General features: G+C 38.7%; 1 protein-coding gene across 3 annotated transcripts; it reads left to right on the forward strand.

Annotated features, from left to right (window-relative positions):
- Nucleotides 1-533: 533 nt before the first annotated feature.
- On the forward strand, nucleotides 534-23,965 carry CDC25C (cell division cycle 25C). Of its 3 annotated transcripts, XM_060006911.2 has the most exons (14): nucleotides 543-739; nucleotides 1,440-1,534; nucleotides 2,244-2,289; nucleotides 4,195-4,228; nucleotides 4,340-4,429; nucleotides 5,397-5,465; nucleotides 8,838-8,996; nucleotides 18,417-18,569; nucleotides 19,510-19,611; nucleotides 20,622-20,684; nucleotides 21,954-22,052; nucleotides 22,587-22,720; nucleotides 23,100-23,211; nucleotides 23,411-23,965. In XM_060006911.2, the coding sequence occupies exons 1-14, from the start codon at nucleotides 543-545 to the stop codon at nucleotides 23,558-23,560; spliced, it is 1,503 nt and encodes a 500-aa protein (XP_059862894.1). In that variant the 3' UTR covers nucleotides 23,561-23,965. The 3 variants fall into 3 exon arrangements, with proteins under 3 accessions (XP_059862895.1, XP_059862896.1, XP_059862894.1); XM_060006912.1 differs by lacking the exon at nucleotides 5,397-5,465 and having other exon boundaries at nucleotides 534-739; XM_060006913.1 differs by lacking the exons at nucleotides 5,397-5,465; nucleotides 20,622-20,684 and having other exon boundaries at nucleotides 534-739.
- Nucleotides 23,966-24,529: the final 564 nt, after the last annotated feature.

Genomic DNA, 24,529 nt, shown 5'->3' on the forward strand with positions numbered 1-24,529 from the left:
TCTGGTTAAATCGCCTCTTTTCCCCAGATTTCCTTGAATTCTGCTAGAGTCTTCGCTTGTGTGTGATTCCCTGCCTACTTCTCTTCCTCCTGAAGGCAAGTCTCAGACTCAAACCTGAGGTAAGCCCAGAGCTGTGTCCTCCTTGGAATCACGGGCCTCGCAAACAGAGGTTAGGGGGACAAAACAGGCATTATCGCGAGTTAGGAGACCCGAGTTCCTTCCTGTCAGGAGTCACGAGCTATGTGGCTCCTAACAAGTCCAGGTCCTCTTTTCATTCCATCTTTAAGGTCCTGAGGTTGCCTTTCGGTCAGTTCAGGTTCCGCTGGAAAGGCCAAGCCGCTTCGGCAAGTGCTATTTAATCTTCAAGCCAAGATGTGGTTCACCGTTTAGGAATGCCCCCTCCTTAATATTGATCCGCTTGGTCGCTGCTGGAAAGGGTGGAGGAGGTTCTGACAGCTAGACCATCTGTGATGTACCTGTGTAGATGACGTTCTCCCTCTCTTAGCTACGTTTTATTTTTTCTTAGTGAGAACTCGGAGACCATGTCTGCAGAATTCTTTTCATCTACAAGAGAGGAGGGAAGCCTTGACTCAGGACCTAGTTTTAGGTCCAATCAGAGGAAGATATTAAACCTGCTCCTGGAGAGAGATACTTCCTTTTCCATCAGTTCAGATATCCCTAGAACCCCAGTGGAGAAGAAACTTTTTGGTGATTCTGCAAACCTAAGCATTTTGTCTGGGTAAATCCACTTTTTCTTTTCACACCTTATCTCCTTTGCTCTTCTAAACAGTTTTTGGGTTTTTAAAAATTATCCTGGCTCAGAGATCAGGGTTTAAGTCTTAGCTCTGCCCTTGACTAGCCATGTGACCGTTTTGAGTCTCAGGCTTCTTTGCTGTGACATAATATCTTACTAGGATCTTGTGAGAATCAAATGATGTGATGTCTGGGAAAAGTCTTTGAAAACTTTATCGCATTATATGAGTTTCCACTTATTAGTACTACTGTTAACGTTACTGTTACTGTACTTCAAATTCTGGTCATGCTATGCCCTCATGCGTCAGCTAATCAACAAAGTTGGAGAATCACAGATCAGAGAAGTACTGGAGACTCCAGGGAGAAATCAAATCTGTGTTGTTATGTTGCTCAGGGCAAAAGATGTGTGGTCAAGACCCACCTCAGCCAATTTTTAAAAATTCCCTTGTCTCAATATGTTGGTGAGGAGAAAATGAGGTGCAGATTATTAGAGTAGAGAAAAGGTGGGAGATTTTTCTCAGCCTAATCTGAAATACTTCCAAAAAACAATTAGCTTTATTTGGACACTGCTCAGATTATGTGATAGTCATTGAGGGGTGTTTCAAATGAAGAGGATAATGTGATCTTTGCCTTTTAAGGATATTACAACCTAATGGGAATCTTGATGTATTATTATGTCTCAACAGAGAAACCCCAAAACGTTGCCTTAATCTTTCGAATCTTAGCAGCGGGGAGATGTCTGCCACTCAGTTTACCACTTCTTCAGACCTTGATGAAACTGGTAGGGAAAAGGGAGGTAAAAGCCTCAAGGGAAGGAATAACTGTTAGGGGTGAGGACAGAGTAGTAGGATAGAGATGGAAGGTGGTAAAAGTAAATAGAGAACTTTGAAGATGGAATTCTTTGAGTACCTAGAGGATTTTTGAGGAGAATGATTCAGCCAATGGGAAGAGAATTGACCCCAATAGGAGTCACTTTTCATTGAGAAAGTTAGACAAGAAGGAATATTTTGTTGACTGATTGTGGGAATGAAAGTGGTAGTTAAAGATGAAAAGTTTATGCCCTAGTCTAATCTCAGCAGAGGCAAAGAAACCAACATAAAGAAATACTTTGTCAACTAATTCTTATGTGTTTTTATAGGGTGTGTACCCCAAAGGAATGTGTTTTACTAATCAACCATTTTAGTATTTGTTCTGATTTCACATTTCCTGAGTGATAAGCTTTCCTTTCTACTCATGGAAGAAATCTCTGTAGTTTAGCATAATGCACTGCTAATCAGAATTTTTTCTTTCCGTGACACATGTAAATTCTTAAGTTTCCATGAACTTGTACCTTATACCATGGTACCTTGTACCATGAAACTGGTACCTATCAAGAGCCTTTGTGTTCACAAGGCCAGCTTTTGAAATTAATATGACTCACTGGTAATGAAGAAAATGAGAAGGAAAGACAAAATGCATGGACAGGAATAACTCTTCACATCTGATTGCAGGTCACTTGGATTCTACAGGACCTGAGGAAATACAGTTAGCTGGGATGTAAGTTCTTTTGCGAAATGAACCCCATGCTAAAGCCTTTTCAACACTGGCCTGGGGATTTTATCCTATGCAGACTCTGTAGAGTAGAGAATGTTTCACTTTAGATGTAAGTGGGCTTGGGGGCCTAGATTCTTCCCTTGAAATGTTTTTAAGTTTCCAAGATCTAAATTGTGTTGTGGGGCTTCCCTGGTGGCGCAGTGGTTGAGAATCTGCCTGCCGATGCAGGGGACACGGGTTCGAGTCCTGGTCTGGGAAGTTCCCACATGCCGCGGAGCAACTAGCCCCGTGAGCCACAATTACTGAGCCTGCGCGTCTGGAGCGTGCGCTCCGCAAGAGAGGCCGCGATAGTGAGAGGCCCGCGCACTGCGATGAAGAGTGGCCCCCGCTTGCCACAACTAGAGAAAGCCCTCGCACAGAAACGAGGAGCCAACACAGCCATAAATAAATAAATAAACAAATAAATAAATAAATAAAATTTGAAAAAAAAAAGAAAAAAGGCAAAATTCCTTAAAAAAAAAAAGCTCATTTTAAATTGTGTTGTGAAAATGAAGGCTATTCATTTTAACCATCACATACAATCAGTATTGTCTTTAGAATGGAGGAGAATGGTATACTGCACTTAGATGGAGTATATATATCTTAGTGGTTGAAAGTGTAGAGTGCAGGCTCTGGAATCAGAGTGTCTGGATTCCAGTGGCTTACTACTGCTTCACCAGCTGACTCTGACAAGTTTCTTAATTTCAAGGGACCTCAGTTTCTTTATTTGTAATAAAGAAATAATAATAATGGAGATAATAATAGCACTTTACATAAATGGCTGCTGTGAGGATTAAATGAAAATGTGTACCTAATGCATACCATACATTTTATAATGTTTATTATTATTACTGTTGAAGATTCTTTGTTGGAGATCTTTTTAAAAAAATTAATCTATTAATTAATTAACTTTTGGCTGCACTGGGTCTTCGTTGCTGTGCGCGGGCTTTCTCTAGTTGCGGCGAGCGGGGGCTACTCTTCGTTGTGGTGCATGAGCTTCTCATTGCGGTGGCTTCTCTTGTTGTGGAGCACGGGCTCTAGGCACATGGACTTCAGTAGCTGTGGCATGCAGGCTCAGTAGTTGTGGCTCGTGGGCTCTAGAGTGCAGGTTCAGTAGTTGTGGCGCACAGGCTTTGTTGTTCCGCAGCATGTGGGATCTTCCCGGACCAGGGATGGAACCCGTGTCCCCTGAATTGGCAGGTGGATTCTTAACCACTGAACCACCAGGGAAGTCCCGTGTTGGAGATCTTAAAATGTTCAATCAGAGTACTCAGGACTGAAAAGTAATTTTAATTCAACTTCTTAAATTTATCATAAATTTTCCATTTGACTGTTTTAATCTTTTTATAGTATTATTCTTCGATGTTCAGATGAATTAGGTGCCACTTTCATGCACTAGGGAAGGCTTTCCATGAGTATTTTTAATCAATACATGTGAAAATTTTACTTTATATTGCCTGTATTTTCTTTGAATTGTTTATATGTCCTAACCCAGGTAAACTAGATAAAATCTGGAAAGGGAGGATAGAAATTCATAAAAAAATAAATATTATCTCTCAATAGTCAATGCTGAAAAATTAGTAAATTGTAAATTGTGTCTGCATAAGATGTAGGACAAACTCATCATCTTTGATGCATATCTATGTATATGGTTATGCCAGTGAAATGAGGTCCTTATCCCCAGGATGTCACTCAATGTCTTGATATTTACCACAGAGAACACCCTACATATTGTTATTGGAAAAGACATATCAACTAGGTACAGGTCTCCTAGAATGGAAGAAAGGAAAAGTGGGATGTCCCAAGCCACTGAAGAATAACCAAATCCTATTTGGGGTTTAAATGACTGGCAGTTTTTTTTATCTACAGGAATTATCACCAACACCTTGTAAAATGCAGCCCAGTGAGTAACTCATCTTTCTTGGGTCTGAGTTTGTCAGGTGGGAAACAGAGGGCTTCCAGCTTACCTGTGGCTTGAGGATGCTGGATGTTCTCAGAAAACAATCTCTTGTAGGCACAGCTGCTTTGTAGCACTCCGAATGCTTTGGACCATGGCCACAGGAAGAAAGATGCAATATGTAGCTCATCCACAAATAAAGAGAATGTGAGTGTTTTAATGGAAACCTAGATCCATTAGCAGTTTTCTTCCTTTGAGTGGAACAACTAACTCATCAGTATCATTATGAGACCTAGAGCTGTTTGTGCCTCAGTATGCTAGACAAGCAAATTGCATCACTATGGAAAAAAAATTCTTTATGGTTTGTTTTGTTTTTACCCTTTAAGGTTTGATCCTAGCTCCAAGTCTTCCACAGCAGTTCATCATTATTACTCATGTTCAGTTGATTGCAGTGTAAGGAATTTAGGACTTTTTTTCTTTTTTAAACAGATAGGGATAACTTACATAACTTGTTCACATATTCTTTGCATGGCTTCATATACAAGTCTAGGTTTCTTAATTTCTTCTTATTTCCCCCTTAGCCCAGCTTCTTAGCCCCTATTCTGAGGAAGTCATTGTCCTTTTTCCTCTGAGTCTCAGACCATCCTTCAGTTCCAAGTTGAAACTGGCCTCTCCACAGCTACCTAATCGCTAAGATAATTCTCTAACTAATCCCTTCAACTAATCCCATTTTCTAGCCATCTTTTTTCTTTTCCCTGCCTCCCATCCTTTCCATCAGGTCAGTATCTATAAAAGATAGCTGCTGTTCTTCTTTGCTCACATTGCCTAAGTTATGCCCATGTTTTTGGCTGTTCTAATCAGCTTTTTCTTGAATTATAGTCCTTCTAATATCCCTTTATAATCACTTTTTAAAAATCTCATCATTCCTTCCCCTGTCAGGCTCCCTTTTTCCTCCCTTCATTTGGCTTGTGATCATAAAATTAGTACGCTCCAGAGCAGATCTACACACCATAACAAATCCAAACCATAATTTGTATTTTCAGGGTACGTGGTCAACCTTGGTTACATATACTGTGTTTTGTAAGGATTATTCATGGCTTCATCAGATGAAATGTTTTTGGCAGGGTCTGCTGACACTTCTCTTCCTCCAGCCAATGTAGTTTTTATTATGCAGGAAAACAGCACTTCAAAGCCCTTGGAGTGGTGGGTACCCAGGAACCTGAGGTCTCCTCTTTTTCTGCTGGTGAGTCACTGGACATCTTCCTCAAGAGTCAACTGAGGTATTGTGGGGTAGAGGATGACAGATCTGGATTTATGTCCCTTTGAATTTTTCAAAGCTGACTTGGGTGAGAAAAGAGGTTGGAGAAGTAACCTTTGAGCAGGGAACGGGAGGAGATATCTTCTGATCTTTTTATTCATTTAAATTTAAGGAGAAGAAAAAATTCTTAGGCCTTTTAAAAAATTTCCCCTTTATTCTTTAAGTGTTTCCGCCCCCCCTTCCCTGGTTTTAAAAGTACTATGTGCCCATTGTGAAAATGGTATAAAAATAAACTACAATGAGATATCATCTCACACCGGTCAGAATGGCCATCATCAAAATATCTACAAACAATAAATGCTGGAGAGGGTGTGGAGAAAAGGGAACACTCTTTCACAGATAGTGGGAATGTAAATTGATACAGCCACTATGGAGAACAGTATGGAAGTTCCTTAGAAAACTACAAATAGAACTACCATACAACCCAGCAATCCCACTGCTGGGCATATACCCTGAGAAAACCATAATTCAAAAAGAGTCATGTACCACAATGTTCATTGCAGCTCTATTTACAATAGCCAGGACATGGAAGCAACCTAAGTGTCCATCAACAGATGAATGGATAAAGAAGATGTGGCACATATATACAATGGAATATTACTCAGCCATAAAAAGAAACGAAATTGAGTTATTTGTAGTGACGTGGATGGACCTAGAGTCTGTCATACAGAGTGAAGTAAGTCAGAAGGAGAAAAACCAATACTGTACGCTAACACATATATATGGAATCTAAGAAAAAAAAAACGTCATGAAGTACCTAGGGGTAAGATGGGAATAAGGACACAGACCTACTAGAGAATGGACTTGAGGATACGGGGAGGAGGAAGGGTAAGCTGGGACAAAGTGAGAGAGTGACATGGACATATATACACTACCAAATGTAAAATAGATAGCTAGTGGGAAGCAGCGGCATAGCACAGGGAGATCAGCTCGGTGCTTTATGACCACCTAGAGGGGTGGGATAGGGAGGATGGGAGGGAGGGAGACGCAAGAGAGAAGAGATATGGGAACATATGTATATGTATAACTGATTCACTTTGTTATAAAGCAGAAACTAACACACCATTGTAAAGCAATTATACTCCAATAAAGATGTTAAAAATAAATAAATAAATAAAGGAAAATATAAAAAAGAAAATAGCTACCTCATAGAGAAAAACCACTATTAACATTTTACCTCATTTCTTTCAATCTTTTAACCATGTGTACAGTTTTACAAAGTTGAGGTCATATCATATGTATAACTTCATATCCTGTTATTTTAAGTTAATATTACAACTCTTAGTAAACATTACTTTTTAAGGGATGCTTTTATTCTAACACCTACGTACAATACTTCCCGATTGTTGGACACTTAGGAGTATCCACATTTTGCTTTTACAAATAATGCTATCATGTAAGTTCTTGAGCACAAATTTTTGCCTATGTTAAAAAAATTTTTATTTAGGATTAGCACCAAGACAACATAATTACTGGATTAAAGGGTTTAAATATTTTTTAAGATTTTTGATACATATTGCCAAATTCCTTTCCAAAAAAAGTTCTAAGAATTTATGTTTTCAGGAGCAATCCATGGCTCATTTGGATAATTTGTTATCACTTTAAAAAAATTGCTAATTAGATGGGTAAAATGTTTTATTTTATGTTAAAAATAATTAGTAATGATTTCATGTGACTATTAGCCATGTATATTTTCTCCAGTGAATGATTGTGTCCTTTGTCCATTTTGCTACTGGAGTCTTAAGTTACCCAGGCACTCACTTGTTGTGATTTTTTCTTCTTTTTTAAATTGAAGTACAGTTGATTTACAAGGTTGTGTTAGTTTCAGGTGTACAGCATCACTTGTTTTTAATAGACTATGGACTTAAGATACTCCAGAGATTTGGATTCTAATCTCAACACTTTGGGAAAGCCATTTTAACATATCCCATGCTAAGTAGATGAAGCTGATCATGTTTCAGATTTTTGATTCCTTGGAATAGGGGAAGACGTGGAGCATGGTAAATTACTACATAATCTTCTGTATATGTGTGTGTGATTTTTTTTAATGTAGTAAAATATATATAACATTTACCATCTAAACCATATTTTTGTGTACAACCCAGTGGCATTAAGTACATTCACAATGTTGTACAACTATCAGCACTATCCATTTCAGAATTTTTTCATCCTTCAAAACAGAAGCTGTCTACCCATTAAATAATAACTACGCTTTTCTCCCTCTGGTAACCTCTAGTCTCTTTTCTGTCTCTGTGAATTTGACTACTCTAGGTACTTCATGTAAGTAGAATCATATAATATTTGTCCTTTTGTTTCTGGCTTGTCTCACTTAGCATAATGTCTTCAAGGTTCATCCGTATTGTAGCATGCATCAGAATTTCATTCCTTTTTATGGCTGGATAATATTCTATCATATGAATACACTGCATTTTGTTTATCCATTAATCTGTTGATGGAATTTGAGTTGTTTACACCTTTTGGCTATTGTGAATAATGCTGCTGTGAACATTCGCATAAAAATATCTTCAAACCCCTGCTTTCATTCTTTGGGGTATATACCAAGAAATGGAATTACTGGTCATATACGGTAATTCTATGTTTGATTTTTTTGGGGAACCACCATACCGTTATCCATAGTGACTGCACCATTTGACATTTCCCAGCAATGTACAAGGGTTCCAATTTCTCCATATCCTTGCCAACACTTGTTATTTTCTGGGGTTTTTTGTTTGTTTGTTTGTTTAATAGTAGCTATCCTAATGGGTACAAAGTAGTATCTCATTGTGGTTTTGATTTGCATTTCCCTAATGACTAGTTATGTTGTGTATCTTTTCATGTGCTGATTGGTCATTTGTATATCTGTGGAGAAATGTCTATTCAAGTCCTGTTTCCTTCTGTTGTTATTGTTGCTATTGTTGTTATTGTTGTTATTGTTGTTGAGTTGTGGGAGTTCTTTATATATTCTGAATTTAATCCCTTATCAGATATGTGATTTGCAAATATTTTATCCTATGGGTTGCCTTTTCACTTTTTTGATAGTATTCTTCGATGCACAAAAGTTTTTAATTTGATGAAATCCAGTTTATCTATTTTTTCTTTTGTTGCTTGTGGTTTTGTGTAATATCCAAGAAATCATTGCCAAATCCAAGGTTGTAAAGCTTTCCTCCTATTTTCTTCTAAGAGTTTTATAGTTTTAGCTCTTACATTTAGGTCTTTGATTCATTTTGAGTTAATATCTGTATATGGTGTAAGGTAAGGGTCCTGGATAGTTTTTAATATTGTCAATATAATTCATAGGACAATGGAAACTTGGTGGAAAGTGAAATGAAACATCTGGACAGTCCTATTACTACAGTTTCAAAATTAGATAAAAATCCAGAGCTAGGAGAAAACCAGACAGAGGAGATTTCAGATGAATTGATGGAGTTTTCTCTGGAAGATCAAGAAGAGGCCAAGGTAAAGTACTCTCTGATGGTGTTTTTGCATTTTTCAAATTCCTTCATTCTTTTTAATTAATTAAGTTTTTGGCTGCGTTGGGTCTTAGTTGCAGCACGCGGAATCTTTCATTGTGGCGGGTGGGTTTCTTTCTAGTTATGGCACGCGGGCTTCTCTCTAGTTGTGGTGCACAGGTTCCAGACCATGTGGGCTCTGTAGTTGCGGTGCATGGGCTTAATTGCCCTGCGGCATGTGGGATCTTAGTTCTCCAACCAGGGATCAAACCTGCGTCCCCTGCATTGGAAGGTGGATTCTTAACAACTGGACCACCAGGGAAGTCCTAAATTCTTTCATTCTTGAATAAATAATATTGTGTATCTAATATGTTGCAGCCACTGTACTATGTGGTAGGTCTGCAGAGATCAAGAAGACATGGTCTCTATACTCTAAGGGCTACCTGACTGATAGGGTATCAGGTCATCATGGGACTCTTATTACTGCTGGGTGAGAAGGTTCGTTAGCAGTTTGAGTAGATCACCATCAATGTAATCTTGTGTAAGTGATGCCTCCAGAATAATAGTAATAGATGGGATATACTTAGCATGATTTTTTAAGTATTTTACAATATATATTTTTGTCTTTTATCCTCCCCATATCATTGAGAGGAATATCTGAAGCCTGTAGCTTATTGGCGATGTACTGAAATATCAAAGATAGTTTCTGAGGCAGTTAGATTTTCTGAATCAACTCCACTTCTTTGAAACAAATATGTGTAGGGGTGTTTTTTGTTTTGGCTTGCCTTGTGGCATGGGGGATCTTCCCCAACCAGGGATTGAACCTGCACCCCCTGCATTGGAAACATGGAGTCTTAACCACTGGACTGCCAGGGAAGTCCAGGGGGTGTGTTTTTTAAACTTATTCATTTTACAAGGTAATATGATATAGCTGAGTTAGAACCCTTGGATTCTGGTCCTCATTCTCTTATGTAGTGTTATGACCATGAACAAGACACTTAACCACTCTAAGGCTCAGTTTCTCAAATATAAAATGGAGAGCATAATGATAATAAACACTTCCACAAGAGAATCATTGTTAATATGATAAAGTATTAAAAGCAGTTTGTAATAATATACCTACTTTATTATTTTTAATAAAAACTATTATAAGCTGTTAACAATATTCAATAAGTATTTATTAGGAAGCTGGTATGCACCAGGTGCTGTGCTAGAACTAAGAACAGAGTCATGATTAAGATGGACAAGATTCCTAATTTTCATGTAGTTCCTATTTGTATTTTTTCTAGTCAAGAAGATAGATAATGCAAGTAAGTCAATAAACAAGATAATGATTGTCAAAAGTGCTGTGAATGGCAGAGTGATAGGAAAAAGGGACCTAGGAGTTTGGGATGGTACTACTTTTAACTTCAATCTGAGTAACTGGAGAAATGGTGACACTGTAATGAATTTGAAAAGAAACGTGAATTCAAAGGGAATAAGATGTGTTCAGTTTTGGACATTTCAGTTAGAGACAGTAACAGGAAGCTTAAATGGAAATACTGAATGAGGAATTGGAACCATCAGGGCTGGAAATGTACGTTTCAGAACCATCTGCATAGAGGAGAAAATGAAGGCTAGTGACTCCAAGTTTAAAAGCAGAGAGAAAGTTTGTGAAGAAGGAGTAATAGCCACTAAAGAGTCTAATAATGAGGTAGATACATAACAGGAATAACATCATTCAAGGATCAGAAAGGAGAGATCTAGGGCACAGAGGTGTCAGTTTTATTTTCATCACCCCACACAGAAATTCTTTGTAGAGTTGTATAGTTTTAACTCTTAAATTTGGGTCTTGTTCCATTTTGAATTAAGTTTTGCTTATGGTGTAAGGTAAGGGTCCAATTTCATTCTCTTGCATGTGAGTATCCAGTTTTTCCGGCCCTATTTGTTGAAAAGCCTGTCTTTTCCTCATTGAAAGGTCTTGGCACCATTGTCAAAAATCATTTGACTGTGTATGTGAGGGTTTATTTCTGGACTCCCTATTCTATTCCGTTGGTCTAGGTGTATCTTTACAGAACCATAGTTCCAATTACTGTAGCTTTGTAATAAGTCATTTTATATATTTTCGTATTTCACAAAGTATATTTGAATATATTCTCCTTGAAAGAAAATTAGGGTTAATTAGCCTTGGGTATTATGTTTTTCTGACCACCATTCCCAATCCTGATTGAAGGATGACTTTGAGATTATTTGGGGTTAGAGGGAAAAGTCAAGAGCATGGGAGTCAATAGAGCATATTGGTCTAAAAAGTATGGACTCTAGAGCCAGACTGCCTGGGTTCATAGCTTGACTCTGCCACTTTTACCTGTATGGGTGAGTCATATGATCTTGCTATGCCTCAGTTTCTTTTAAATTAATTAATTAATTTGTTTGTTTGTTTGTGGCTGCGTTGGGTCTTCGTGCCTGTACGCAAGCTTTCTCTAGTTGTGGCGAGCAGGGACTACTCTTTGTTGCATGCTCGGGCTTCTCATTGGGTGGCTTCTCTTGCTGCAGAGCATGGACTCTAGGTGTTCTTCCTATGTTTTCCTCTAAGAGTTTTATAGTGTCCAGTCTTACATTTAGGTCTCTAATCCATTTTGAGTTTATTTTTGTGTATGGTGTTAGGGAGTGTTCTAATTTCATTCTTTTACATGTAGCTGTCCAGTTTTCCCAGCACCACTTATTGAAGAGACTGTCTTTTCTCCACTGTATATTCTTTCCTCCTTTATCAAAGATAAGGTGACCATATGTGTGTGGGTTTATCTCTGGGCTTTCTGTCCTGTTCCATTGATCTATATTTCTGTTTTTGTGCCAGTATCATACTGTCTTGGTTACTTTGTAGTGTAGTCTGAAGTCAGGGAGCCTGATTCCTCCAGCTCTGTTTTTCTTTCTCAAGATTGTTTTAGTTATTTGGGGTCTTTTGTGTTTCCATACAAATTGTGAAATTTTTTGTTCTAGTTCTGTGAAAAATGCCACTGGTAGTTTGATAGGGATTGCATTGAATCTGTAGCTTGCTTTGGGTAGTATAGTCATTTTCACAATATTGATTCTTCCAATCCAAGAACATGGTATATCTCTCCATCTATTTGTATCATCTTTAATTTCTCTCATCAGTGTCTTATAATTTTCTGCATACAGGTCTTTTGTCTCCTTAGGTAGATTTATTCCTAGATATTTTATTCTTTTTGTTGCAATGGTAAATGGGAGTGTTTTCTTAATTTCACTTTCAGATTTTTCATCATTAGTGTATAGGAATGCCAGAGATTTCTGTGCATTAATTTTGTATCCTGCTACTTTACCAAGTTCATTGATTAGCTCTAGTAGTTTTCTGGTAGCATCTTTAGGATTCTCTATGTATAGTATCATGTCCTCTGCAAACAGTGACAGCTTTACTTCTTCTTTTCCAATTTGGATTCTTTTTATTTCTTTTTCTTCTCTGATTGCTGTGGCTAAAACTTCCAGAACTATGTTGAGTAATAGTGGTGAGAGTGGGCAACCTTGTCTTCTTCCTGATCTTAGTGGAAATGCTTTCAGTTTTTCACCATTGAGGATGATGTTGGTTGTGTGTTTGTCATATAAGGCCTTTATTATGTTGAGGAAATTTCCCTCAATGTCTACTTTCTGGAGGGTTTTTATCATAAATGGGTGCTGAATTTTGTCGAAAGCTTTCTCTGCATCTGTTGAGATGATCATATGTTTTTTCTCCTTCAATTTGGCAGCAGGATTCTTAACCACTGGGCCACCAGGGAAGTCCCTGAGCTTTTCTTTGTGAGAAGTTTTGTTTTGTCATCGTTGTTTTTAATTATTGTATTTTATTTTTTGGCTGCGCCGCATGGCATGCGAGACCTTAGTTCCCTGACCAGGGATTGAACCCATGCCACCTGCACTGGAGACGTGGAGTCTTAACTACTGGACCTCCAGGGAAGTCCCTGTGAGAAATTTTAAAATTACTAATTTAATCTCTTTATTTTTTGCAGGTCTAGTCAGATTTTCTGTTTTTTTTTTCTTGACAATAGTTTTTGCCTTTTTAGGAATTTTCCTGTTTAATCTAAGTTTTCTCATTCATTAGAATATAATTGTTCATAGTATACCATTATGATTTTTAAAAATTAATTAATTAATTAATTAATTTTGGCTGAGCCAGGTCTTAGTTGAGGCATGTGGGATCTTTCAGTTGTGGCATGCGGGCTCTTAGTTGCGGCATGCATGTAGGATCTAGTTCCCCAACCAAGGATCAAACCTGGGTGCCCTGCATTGGGAGCACAGAGTCCTACCTACTGGATCACCAGGGAAGTCCCCATTATGATGTTTTTAAAACTCTATATGATTGGTTGTAATGTCCTCTCTTTCATTTGTGATTTTAGTAATTTGAGTCTTTTCTCTTTTTTTCCTGGTCAGTCTAGCTAAAGGTTTATCAATTTTGTTGATTTTTTCAAAGAAACAACTTTTGGTTCTGTTGTTTTTCTCTATTGTTTTTCTATTTTCTACTTCACTGAGTTTTGCTCTAATCTGTCTTATTTCCTTCCTTCTGCTTGCTTTGGATTTAGTTTCTTCTTTAGTGGAGGTTAGGTCATTGACTTGAATTCTTCCTTCTTTTTTATTATAGATATTTACAGCTATAAATTTCATCTAAGCACTGGTTTAGTTGCATTTTTACCTAAGTTTTTGTATGTTATATCTTCATTCTCATTCATCTCAAAGTATTTTCTGATTTCCCTTGTGATCTTTTTTGACCCACTGGTTATTTAGGAGTGTGTTAATTTCTACATTTTTGTGAGTTTTCCAGATTTTTTTCTATTATAAATTTCTAACTATTCCATTGTGATCAGAGAACATACTTTGTATCACTTCAATCCTTTAAAATTTATTGAGGCTTGTTTTATGTCCCAGTATATAGTCTATCCTGGAGAATGTTCCATGTGTATTTGAGAAGAATGTATATTCTACTGTTTGCTGGGTACAGTATTCTATAGATGTCTGTTAGATCTATTTGGTTTATAGTATTGCTTCAGTTTTTGAGCTTTCTAAAAATGGAACCGTACTAAATGCGGCCATCACTTGCCTTGCTATTCTCACCACGGCATTTGTTGTTCCTTCAGCCTGAAACACTCTTCCCCTGGGCAAACATGATTTTCTCCCTCATTTCGGTCTCTTATCTCCACATATGTCACCTTAACAGAAAGGCCTTTCCCGACAAACTTCTAACCCCAATATTTTTCCTGTCTTTTATCCTTCTTTATTTTTTACTTACAGCACTTTTCACTACATGAAAGTACAGAGTATATTTATTTGTTTATCTCTTCCACTCTCTGATTCACTGCTGTGTCACCTGGTATGTACTTAAAAATTGTCAAACAGGTATGTGAATGTGGAAGTCTGGAAGTAAGAGCAGAAGTCTTGAGAGAAAAATTTGAGAGTCATCAGCATAGAGGGAAAGTTTAAATTCATGGGTAGAAAAAAGTCACCTGTGGCAAGAGTGAGGAGATTGAAAAAGGGCCCGGTCCTAGCCCTGAATCCAACATCTGTTAGAGGTTTTGTAGGTGAGGAAGCTTGACAAAGAAGACTGAGAAGGAGCAACAGAGAGGTAGAAGCATCACAGTTCTTTTAGTAAACAGTTGTCTATACTAGGACTAAACTAAGAAACTAGGCTGTGCCATTGAAGCTAAATAAGGGATTAGCCAAGTCAGTGGAAGGCACTGTGAAATTCAGGATGATACATGGCTAAAGAAGTGACCATCTGATGTGACAACAAGAAGATTGTTGATAACCTTGACAAGAGCAGTAGAGCGGTACAGACAGAAGCCAAGACTATGTGTGCTGAAGAGCATATAAGCCATGAGGAAATGATGATGCCTCCTCAGTTTACAAAGTAATAATTATCTAATTTAACATTTTAATAAAATCTGCAAGTAGAATTGAACTTTTCTCCTTTCTGGCCTTTGCAATGCTTTAAAACTCCCAGATTTGGAAAGTGTTCATCGATTCCTTAAACAATGAAAGTCATTAGTTGGTAGATCTAAGACAGCTGGTCCTGGGATCGCCCCTCACTAGCTTCTGGTAACTGGGAAACTTCTAACTGGCTAGACAAATCTAAAGTATCATCATCATCATTCCTCTATGACCTACCACTTATACTCCTTGCAATAAGTTGCCATTTGTTTTTATATAAATGTATTGGAAAGTATCTGTCAAAACAGTAGTGGCTGTTTCTGTTTGTTAAAGTAGTTTTTTGCTATCATTTATTTCTGGCTTCTTGTCCTTGGACAATATGAAACCCAAGGAGATGTTTATCACCTTCGTTATCACCATCATAATAGCTACCAAAAACCTAAAGCTTCAGTGCAACAGAATAGATATTCGGGAAACAGACTCATGCATATATGGTCAATTGATAATAAACCAAGACTCAAAAGCAATTAAATGGAGAAAGCATAGTCTTTTCAACAAGTTGTGCTGGAGCAATTGAAAATCCATCTGAAAAACAGAAACTTCAATCTATACTTCACACCATATATAGAAATTAGCACAAAATGGATCATGGGCCTAAATATAAAACCTAAAACTGTAAAACAACTGAAGGAAAAAAACAGGAGGAAAATGTTTGTGACCTTGTGTTAGGCAAAGATTTCTTAGATGTAATACTAATACATGGATACATTTCACTTAGTAGATAATTAATTCAAACTCTTTAAAATGAGCCCTTAGCTTAATAATTACAGTGTGTTCTAGAGAGGCTCTTTTGGTTAAAAGAAACAAAGATTGCACTAAGGCCAGCAAATGTGAAATTCTGATCTGGCTTCCTCCTGCATTCTTCTCAGGGCAAAACTGAAGTTATATGAAGGGAAGTCTGTCATGGAGGCTGGGTAGCCTACTCCTCAGTTCTTCACCACATTTCCTCTACCACCATACCTTTGGTTCATCCATCCATTCATTGGCATCATGGCCTTTGACTATATCTCTTGGCTTCTTCCTTTTAATAAAGATTTGGCTTCTGCTGCTGCCTAATTATTTTGATATTTTCCAAGTTAGACTATCAGAGAGGGAACCTGATTGGCCCAGGTTATGTTTACATATTCTTGACCACTAAATAGGAGTGTTCAGTCAGCAATATGGTCCAGTCACCAGTGGCTTGGAGTAGGGTTGTGGAGACATAGGGAGATGACTGGCAGGGGTCCAAAGGAAAAGGTAGGTATAGAATGTTGGTATATCAAATGTGAACTGTACCTTCAACTGGTACCATGAACAATGGAGTTTTTCTTAGGACCATGGGTGTGACAAACACTGTAGTGTAGATATAGTTATTGTAAAGTAAAATACTGATGTTCATGTTTTCTTCTCCTAGAAACCATTTATTATCAATATGTGTTCTAATTTTGGCTCTCTTATCTCTTATTTAGGAGGTCTAGCACCCTCCTAAATCAATCCATGGCAATTAGTGAGGTGAGTGTATAAAGAAGGAAACAGAGGATAAGAATCTTGAATTAGTTGAAACTTGCCATCAGAGGTCTTTTAATATATCCCCCTGCCTCTGGGTATATAACACACATATCATGCCTTTCAAAGAGACAATTAGTCCATCCTCCTGTATTAAGTCTATTCCTGGGCCAGCAACTCCCAAACTAGTTCTTCATGGTATTTAATCTACTTTTTTCCTGATGGGCTTCATAGTATCAATCCTGTAATGGTCATCCTGATATTAGATTCTAGTGTTTTCTTTTTCCTTGCATGCTGCTTATTTTGCTATATCTCTTCCCCATTCATCCCCTTTAAGAAGGCTGAATGACATTTTTTCTCTCTCACTCCACAGATTGAAAATATTAAAAAAAAAAAATTTTTTTCCCAGAAAGTTCCAAAAAGTAAGCTTGAATTTGCCCACACAGGAAACTATTTACATAACATTTACATTGTATTAGGTATTATAGGTATTAGGTATAGGTATAGGTATTAGCTGTATTATAATCTAGAGATGATTTAAAATATACAGGAAGGACTTCCCTGGCAGTTCAGTGGTTAAGACTCCACACTTCCACTGCAGGGGGCATGGGTTCGATCCCTGGTCAGGGAACTAAGATCCCACATGCCGTGCAGCATGGCCAAAAAATAAATAAATAAAATACAGTATACAGGAGGATGTTCATAGATTATATACAGATACTACATGGTTTTAAGTAAGGGACTTGAGCGCCCCTAGATTTTGGTATCTGTAGTAGTCCTGGAACCAGTCTCTCACAGATACCAAGGGACAACTACATACTCTTGCTTCTTAGTACTTTTTCACCCAGGCTAACTTTTTTGGCTTGTCATCTTCAGTTTTGTCGGGGTTCTTAAATCTTGATTGTCAGGATCTTAGACTTCCTTGGTGGCACAGTGGTTAAGAATCCGCCTGCAGGGCTTCCCTGGTGGCGCAGTGGTTGAGTCCGCCTGCCAATGCACGGGACACGGGTTTGTGCCCCGGTCCGGGAAGATCCCACATGCCGTGGAGCGGCTCGGCCTGTGAGTCATGGCCGCTGAGCCTGCGCGTCCAGAGCCTGTGCTCTGCAACGGGAGAGGCCACAACAGTGAGAGGCCTGCATATCGCAAAAAAAAAAAAAAAAAAAAAAAAGAATCCGCCTGCCAATGGAAGGGACATGGGTTCGATCCCTGGTCCGGGAAGATCCCACATGCTGCAGAGCAACTAAGCCCGTGTGCCACAGTTACTGATCCTGTGCTCTAAAGCACACGAGCTACAACTACTGAGCCCTCGTGCCACAACTACTGAAGCCCGTGCGCCCCAACTACTGAGTTTGCATGCCACAGTTACATGCCACTGAAGCCTGCGTACTGAGCCCATGTGCTGCAACTACTGAAGCCCGTGTGCCTAGAGCCTGTGCTCTGCAGCAAGAGAAGCCCCTGCAATGAGAAGCCTGCGCACTGCAACGAAGAGTAGCACACACCGCAATTAGAGAAAGCCCGCGTGCAGCAAGAAGACCCAACACAGCTGGAAAAGAAAAATTGTTTTTTGATTGTCAGGGTCTTAGGATCCCATAGAGAAACTATCATATGACTGGAGGAACTAAGCTTGCATTTGCTTTCTTCTACAAGAATTGTTATATATAAGATGGTCAGGTCGAGAATTTGGCTGGATTTAAAACATCTAGGAGAGATGGAACATCATGCAGTCTGAGGAGAAAGATGTTAATGAGGAGGGGAAGACAGGTTGCTTACCTGGGGCATTGTTTCTCAAACTTGAGTGTTCCTAGGAATCACCTGGGCATCTTGTTAGAGTGCAGATTTTAACTTAGCAGGTCTGGGCTGAAGCCTAACATCTGGGATTCTGCATTTCTAACAAGCTCCCAGGAGATGTTCACAATGCTGGCCTGCAGACACACTTTAAGGAGGAAGAACCTTGGGGTTTCATATTTCCAAACAGGCATCTGTGAACAGGAGCTGCCTGTATCGCTCCTCTTCGTTGCCAGACAGTTTGAACAGTCCAGGACTGAAGCAGATGGTAAAATTCAAGGACAACACAATACCAGATAAAGTAAAAAAGAAATATTGTTCTAGCCACAAAGAGCTCAGGAAGGTAAGAAACTTTTTAAGAAGACAGCCTCTTTAATCTTCTATCTCGTTTTCTCCACTTTTCTGGCATGGGGATTGCTTTAGTACATCTTTTGGTCTTCTTCATTACTTTTACTTTTATCTCTTCTTTCCATCTTCCTGTTTTCTTTTCTACATCTGCATCCATATATAAAATATTTAATAATAAATATGTTATATTATAGTATAATTTTGGAAATGATGTCATTGTATTGTCTTCCCAACCCTCTTTTTTAAGATCTGAGAAAGTACAAGGGAACTTTGATTGGTAAGGACATTTATTGTTGTTTTATATGCATTCTGAGAGAAATAGCATCCTAGAGCACACTTGTTTGGTGGGAAGCAAATTCTGAAAAACTTAGCCCTCATTCCCTATCCCTCCTTTAAAAAAAATCTCAATACATTTGGCTATTTTATAAAATCAGTGTATGACGTTACAGAAAAATGGAAAATGCAGGTAAGCAAAAAGAAGCCGTTGCGAAATGCCCATAATCCCACAGACCAGAGATAATTACTGTTAATACTAGATGTATAGACTTTCAGACATTTTTTAATGCAAATGTTTTTTCTTTTATTAAAGTGGCATTATAAAGTACATGTTTTCTAACCTATTTAATGATATCATGTCATATTTTCATGTCACTGAAATTTACAATATACTTTTTATTCCTTAATAGTAATCTGTAGTGTGTGGATATGATTTGTTTAATCAAGATCCTGTTATTGATCATTTATTAGAAATTTTTCTCTGTTGTAAACATCCTTACAGCCAAATCTTTGTACATATCTTTATTTTCTTAGTAAAACAAGTGGAATTATTAGATCAAAGAGTATGCATATTTTTAATGTCTCCCTCTACTCCTTCCATCCCATGGTTTTTAAACCTTTAATATGAGGACTGGGGGTGGGGGGAATCTTGTCTTCAGGGTTTAGGTATAAAGAAAATGGTCTCCCTCTGTGACATTAATATGACTCAGATGCTGGAGGAAGATTCTAACCAGGGGCCTCTGATTGGTGATTTCTCCAAGGTGAGTTTGGTTACACCAATCCTATATTTCATCCTGTATTTTGGATCTGAATCTTCTCTGCTTGCAGAGGACACTAGGTTTAATTAATTATGCATCTTCACCAAGTACTCACTGATAACCTGAAATTGCTGTAGTGGTAGATCTAGGCCCTAAACCTTTCATGAGAAAGGATTCCTTATTCATTCTGGGAATATCCAGAGCAGTGGGGAAGATAAGAAGAGGCTTTCTTTTTTTTTTTTAGCTGTACTGTGCAGCATTCAGGATCTTAGTTTCCCAACCAGGTGTCGAACCTGTCCCCCCTGCAGTGGAAGCGCGGAGTCTTAACCACTGGACTGCCAGGGAAGTCCCAAGTATGAGGCTTTCTACTTTTTTTTTTTTAATATATTTGAAAATTATGTAAATCATACTTGGTCACTACAGAAAAGATGGAAAATGAAATCTACCCCAAATCTTGTCATAGTATTGTTGCTTTTATTTAATATTTTCTTGGTGTATATTCCTGCAGACTTTTTTCTATGTATTTTCACAAACACACATTCATGTACACAAATACATTTTTTGTTTTTCTATGTTTGTTTTGTGATCTGCTGAGGTTTTTATTCCCTCTCATTTGATGTATCAGGAACATCTTTTCATGTCAGTAAACAGTTCTGCTTCATCATTTCATCACTTTTAATAGCAGCACAGTACTTCTTTCTTTCTTTTTTGGCTGCCCATAATTTCTTGATAAATCCTTTCATGTAGGATATTTACTTCTACAATTTTTCCTTATGCACTATACCAAGGTGGACATATTTGTAGCTAAATCTAAAACTTTGTACCTATCCGTAATTATTTCCTTAGGATCAGTTCTTAGAAATGAAATTGCTGCATATGCATGTTATAGAGAGCATTGATTTCTGAAGGCATCTGAGGTTTTAAATGTCATTTGGAAAGGACAATATATGGGTCATGATCTCAAATTTGGGTATAGAGAACTTGCTATTATTTCAGCTCTTGGGTATTTCTAGGTATGTGCACTGCCGACCGTGTCAGGGAGACACCAAGATCTGAAGTACGTCAACCCAGAAACAGTAAGCAGATTTCTGGAGATGGTAACTGGTTACATAAGCTACCATCTGCTCTGTTCTGTCCCTAAAATCCCCACTTCCATTTGTATTTATTTCTGTGTTCACTCATATAGGCTCTTTATTCAACTGAAGCTGTGTTAAAGGACTCTCTTTTATATGCACCTTTGTTTTTAATTAAACAAATGATATATAATTGTTATGAAAGAAAGGAAGGAAGGAGGACGGGGAAAGGAAAAAAGTAAAAATCACCCAGTTAGGCTGAACTTACATCCTGGTTTACATGTTGCAATCCCGTTTATGCCTATTAGTGTAGGGTAATTATTAATAGTGTTCTCTTTCACTCTCAAAAGTGTCCCAGTTTGTGCAGTAATTATTTGGTCACTCTACCCATAACCTCACCACCAGAAATAAGCACTAATAATACTTTCCTTATGGCCTTACACATTTTATTCTGGCATAAGTTTTATAAACATAGGATCATAATAAACATGTAATTTTGCAATTAGCTTAGTAAGACATTGTAAACATCTTTCTATAGCAATAAAAAGATATCTATATTATCCTTTTAATGGCTATGTAATATTCTGTTATACTGATAATGTCTAATTTATTTAACTAAACCCCTTTTATTGAGTATTTAAGCTATTCATAGTATTTTGATAATATGAAACAATGGTGAGATGAATATTATTGTGCCCTATCTTTATGTACTTTTCTGTTTACTTAAGATGTTAGAAAAGAAATTGTTGAAAGTGTAATTGCATTTATTTTTATAAGTATTTACAAAGTCCCCTCCAGAAAGGTTGAACCAATTGACATAACTACACGAGCTTAAGTTTCCTCTTCTGGATATCACCCCTTTCCTTCCATATCCCTTTTGGGAAACTTGCTTTCTAATTTTACAGCGGAGGGTGGGGAATCATTTCTCATTTCTTCTTGTAAAATCAGGAGCTCTAGCTGCTACCTGTGCCCTTACAGAAGTCCTTGGGTATCTTCTCAGAGGCTGACTGCAGCCATGCCTGCCTCCAAATAAGTAGCCTGAGTGTGGTTTTCCCTGATGTCCTGGTAATACCAGCTATTTTGGTTCTCCAAAAAGGCCATTTCCTATTTTATCCTCTTATGTGGGGTGGGGCTGCATCACTGCCATATTTCAACCGTAGGGGGACTTTGGAGGCTGGGCGTACAGTGGAATGCTGTGCAAATCAGGAACTGTGTGACTGGCTCTTCTCTCCCTCAGAAGAAGCAGGATATTCAATCATAGTTTCTGTGCAGGTGGCTGCCTTGCTTTTGGGGAAGTTCCAGGGGCTGATAGAGATATTTTATATCATCGATTGCCGCTATCCATATGAGTACCTGGGAGGACACATCCAGGTAAGGTTACATTGAGGACTTAGTAGGGAAGGGGCTGGGGATAGCTCTTTATTGAGAAGCCTGGACAAAGGGTCCTGTGAACTCTAGAACCAGGGCAGATATTATATATTTGGAGCACATCAAGGCTCAGTCCTCATTCCTGTTCTAATTCTGTGTACTTTGAACAATTTACTTTCCCTTTCCCTCTTAGACCAATCTCCCGTTTTTCTATAGGAGCCAAGAGCTCCTACCTGGAAGTAAAAACATTCATCCAAGGACTGAGAAGCACTTTGCAAACACTTAATGCTTACAGACATTCCTCACAATGATTCCTACACTTCAGGCAGCTCCATTCTATAAACATTTATTGAGCACCTACTACATACCAAGCTCCATGCCAGGCCCTGGGGGTAGATACAGGTAGATTGCCTCTCTGAAAGTACTTATAGTCTAGCCTTCCTGAACCAAATATTTCAAGATGGTATTCCAGTTATTTCTAAGTGTTGGCCCTGTTCACAGATCCTTAAGGAAATACTTAATAAAATTCTTTTACAGGGAGCTTTAAACTTGTACAGTCAAGAAGAACTGTATAACTTCTTTCTGAAGAAACCCATTGTCCCTTTGGATACTCAGAAAAGAATAATCATTGTGTTCCACTGTGAATTCTCCTCAGAGAGGGGTCCCCGCATGTGAGTGTCTACACAGGGTAGGGTGGGTGATGGAAATGGATCTTGAGTAGGGACTTACAGCCAGAGAACCTTCCCAGATCAGTTCAGACAGAGACTGAATCAATGAATACTTTTCACTGAAGTTTGAAGAATGTTAGGGAGGTGGAGGAAAGGAGTTTCTACAATTCAAAGGTTGGAAGCAGTGAAGGAAAAAGAATTGGGAATTAGGTACCAATGGAGCAGAGGAGAAAGAATGGTGCTACTTGGACCTTGTTTTGCAAAAATAGATCTGGAGTTCCTTTTGAGGGTTAGCAAAAGTCCTCCCCTTCCCCAGTGTATAGCCCATGGAATCCTGAACTTGCTTCTTTCCACCCCACCCATCCCTGGATTTTCTCTAAAGGTACCGCTCTCTGAGACAAGAGGACAGGGCTGTGAACCAGTATCCTGCACTGTACTACCCAGAGCTGTATATCCTCAAAGGGGGCTACAGAGACTTCTTTCCAGAATATATGGTAAAGGATGGGGCACATGGGACAACGGGGGAGCCCAAACTCGGGGAAGCCTACTTTAGCATGCAGCTCCCAGGTCCTGCAAAGCCCTCTGAGAAGAAACTGCTGCTTCTTCTTAGCCACTACTTGCAGCATCTCTGTTATACCTAGTAGGCAGACTGCATCATCAAGGGGATCCCTCACTCTGTCCCCTGCCTTTCAGGAGCTGTGCGAACCACAGAGCTACTGCCCTATGCATCACCAGGACCATAAGACTGAGCTGCTGAGGTGTCGAAACCAGAGCAAAGCATGGGAAGGGGAGCGGCAGCTGCAGGAACAGATTGCCTTGCTGGTGAAGGATGTGAGCCCATGATATCAGATCACCCACTGGCTGCTTAGGACTCACCAAAAGACACTGTAGAAACCCTAAGCAGAAAGAGGCCATCTTCTATGCAGCTAAACCCAAGATGTTAAAAGATGTCAGCAAACCAACAGGCTGCCAAACTACTGAAATCCCAGGCCTGGGGACTGGTTAGGTGTCAGTAGAGCTCCTGGCTGGTGGGAAGTCCTGGAGCTGGCTCTATAAGGCTGGAGCCTTGGGTTGCATAGAGATTTGTGTTGCTTCAGGGAGCTGTTGGATTCCTCTTCCTAACTGCTTGAGTCTCCTCAGAGGTCAGCCACATCTTTTTCCCCGTGGGCTTCTGTCTATGCGAGAGAGAGTTGCCCATCTTCTTTCTCGATATTTTCCTTCTTTGTTTCCCTCTCTCACCTTTTTTTAAAATGGGAAAATAAACATTGAAGAATGAGAAATGCGATTGTGAGCCCAGTCTGTTCCTAGAAGATGTGTATAAGGAAGTAATCACCACATTAAACTCCTTCGGACAAAGATGTAGCCATCTCTATTCATAGCTAAGGCCTAGGTGCTTTTCTCCAGACCATGGTTCTCAAAGTTTGGGCCCTGGTCCATCAGCATCATCTGAACTTGCTTGAAATGCAAATTTTCACAGCCCACTCCAGACCTACTAAATCAGAACATCTGAGGTTAGGGCCCAGAAATCTGGGTTTTAAAAATCTCCTTTTCAGGTGATTCTGATACATGAAAGGCTTGAGAACCACAGCTCTGGAATTAAGGAAAACCTTTTAAATTTCATTCTTCAGCAATGTTCCAGGCTTTCCTTTCCTAGACCATTCCATAGTATGAGTTGCCTAAAAGTGTGCCCCAGACTCAACACTCAATGGTATCAAGGCTCAGAAAACCAAAATAATTGCCATTCTCTAAGGCCAAGGGATAGGTCTGAGTTGGGCTCAAAAGGTTCCTTATCTACAGCCTCAATGGAGTTTT

Source organism: Delphinus delphis, chromosome 3 (genome assembly GCF_949987515.2).
Source record: "Delphinus delphis chromosome 3, mDelDel1.2, whole genome shotgun sequence".
NCBI classification, from domain to species: domain Eukaryota; kingdom Metazoa; phylum Chordata; class Mammalia; order Artiodactyla; family Delphinidae; genus Delphinus; species Delphinus delphis.

Bases quoted from the DNA above. Each gene is read 5' to 3' on its own strand.
- CDC25C (XM_060006911.2), top strand. From the start codon at position 543: ATGTCTGCAGAATTCTTTTCATCTACAAGAGAGGAGGGAAGCCTTGAC. The intron at 4,430-5,396 runs GTGAGTGTTTTA...TTTATTATGCAG, and splicing joins CATCCACAAATAAAGAGAAT to GAAAACAGCACTTCAAAGCC. The intron at 18,570-19,509 runs GTAAGAAACTTT...TCTTGTCTTCAG, and splicing joins GCCACAAAGAGCTCAGGAAG to GGTTTAGGTATAAAGAAAAT.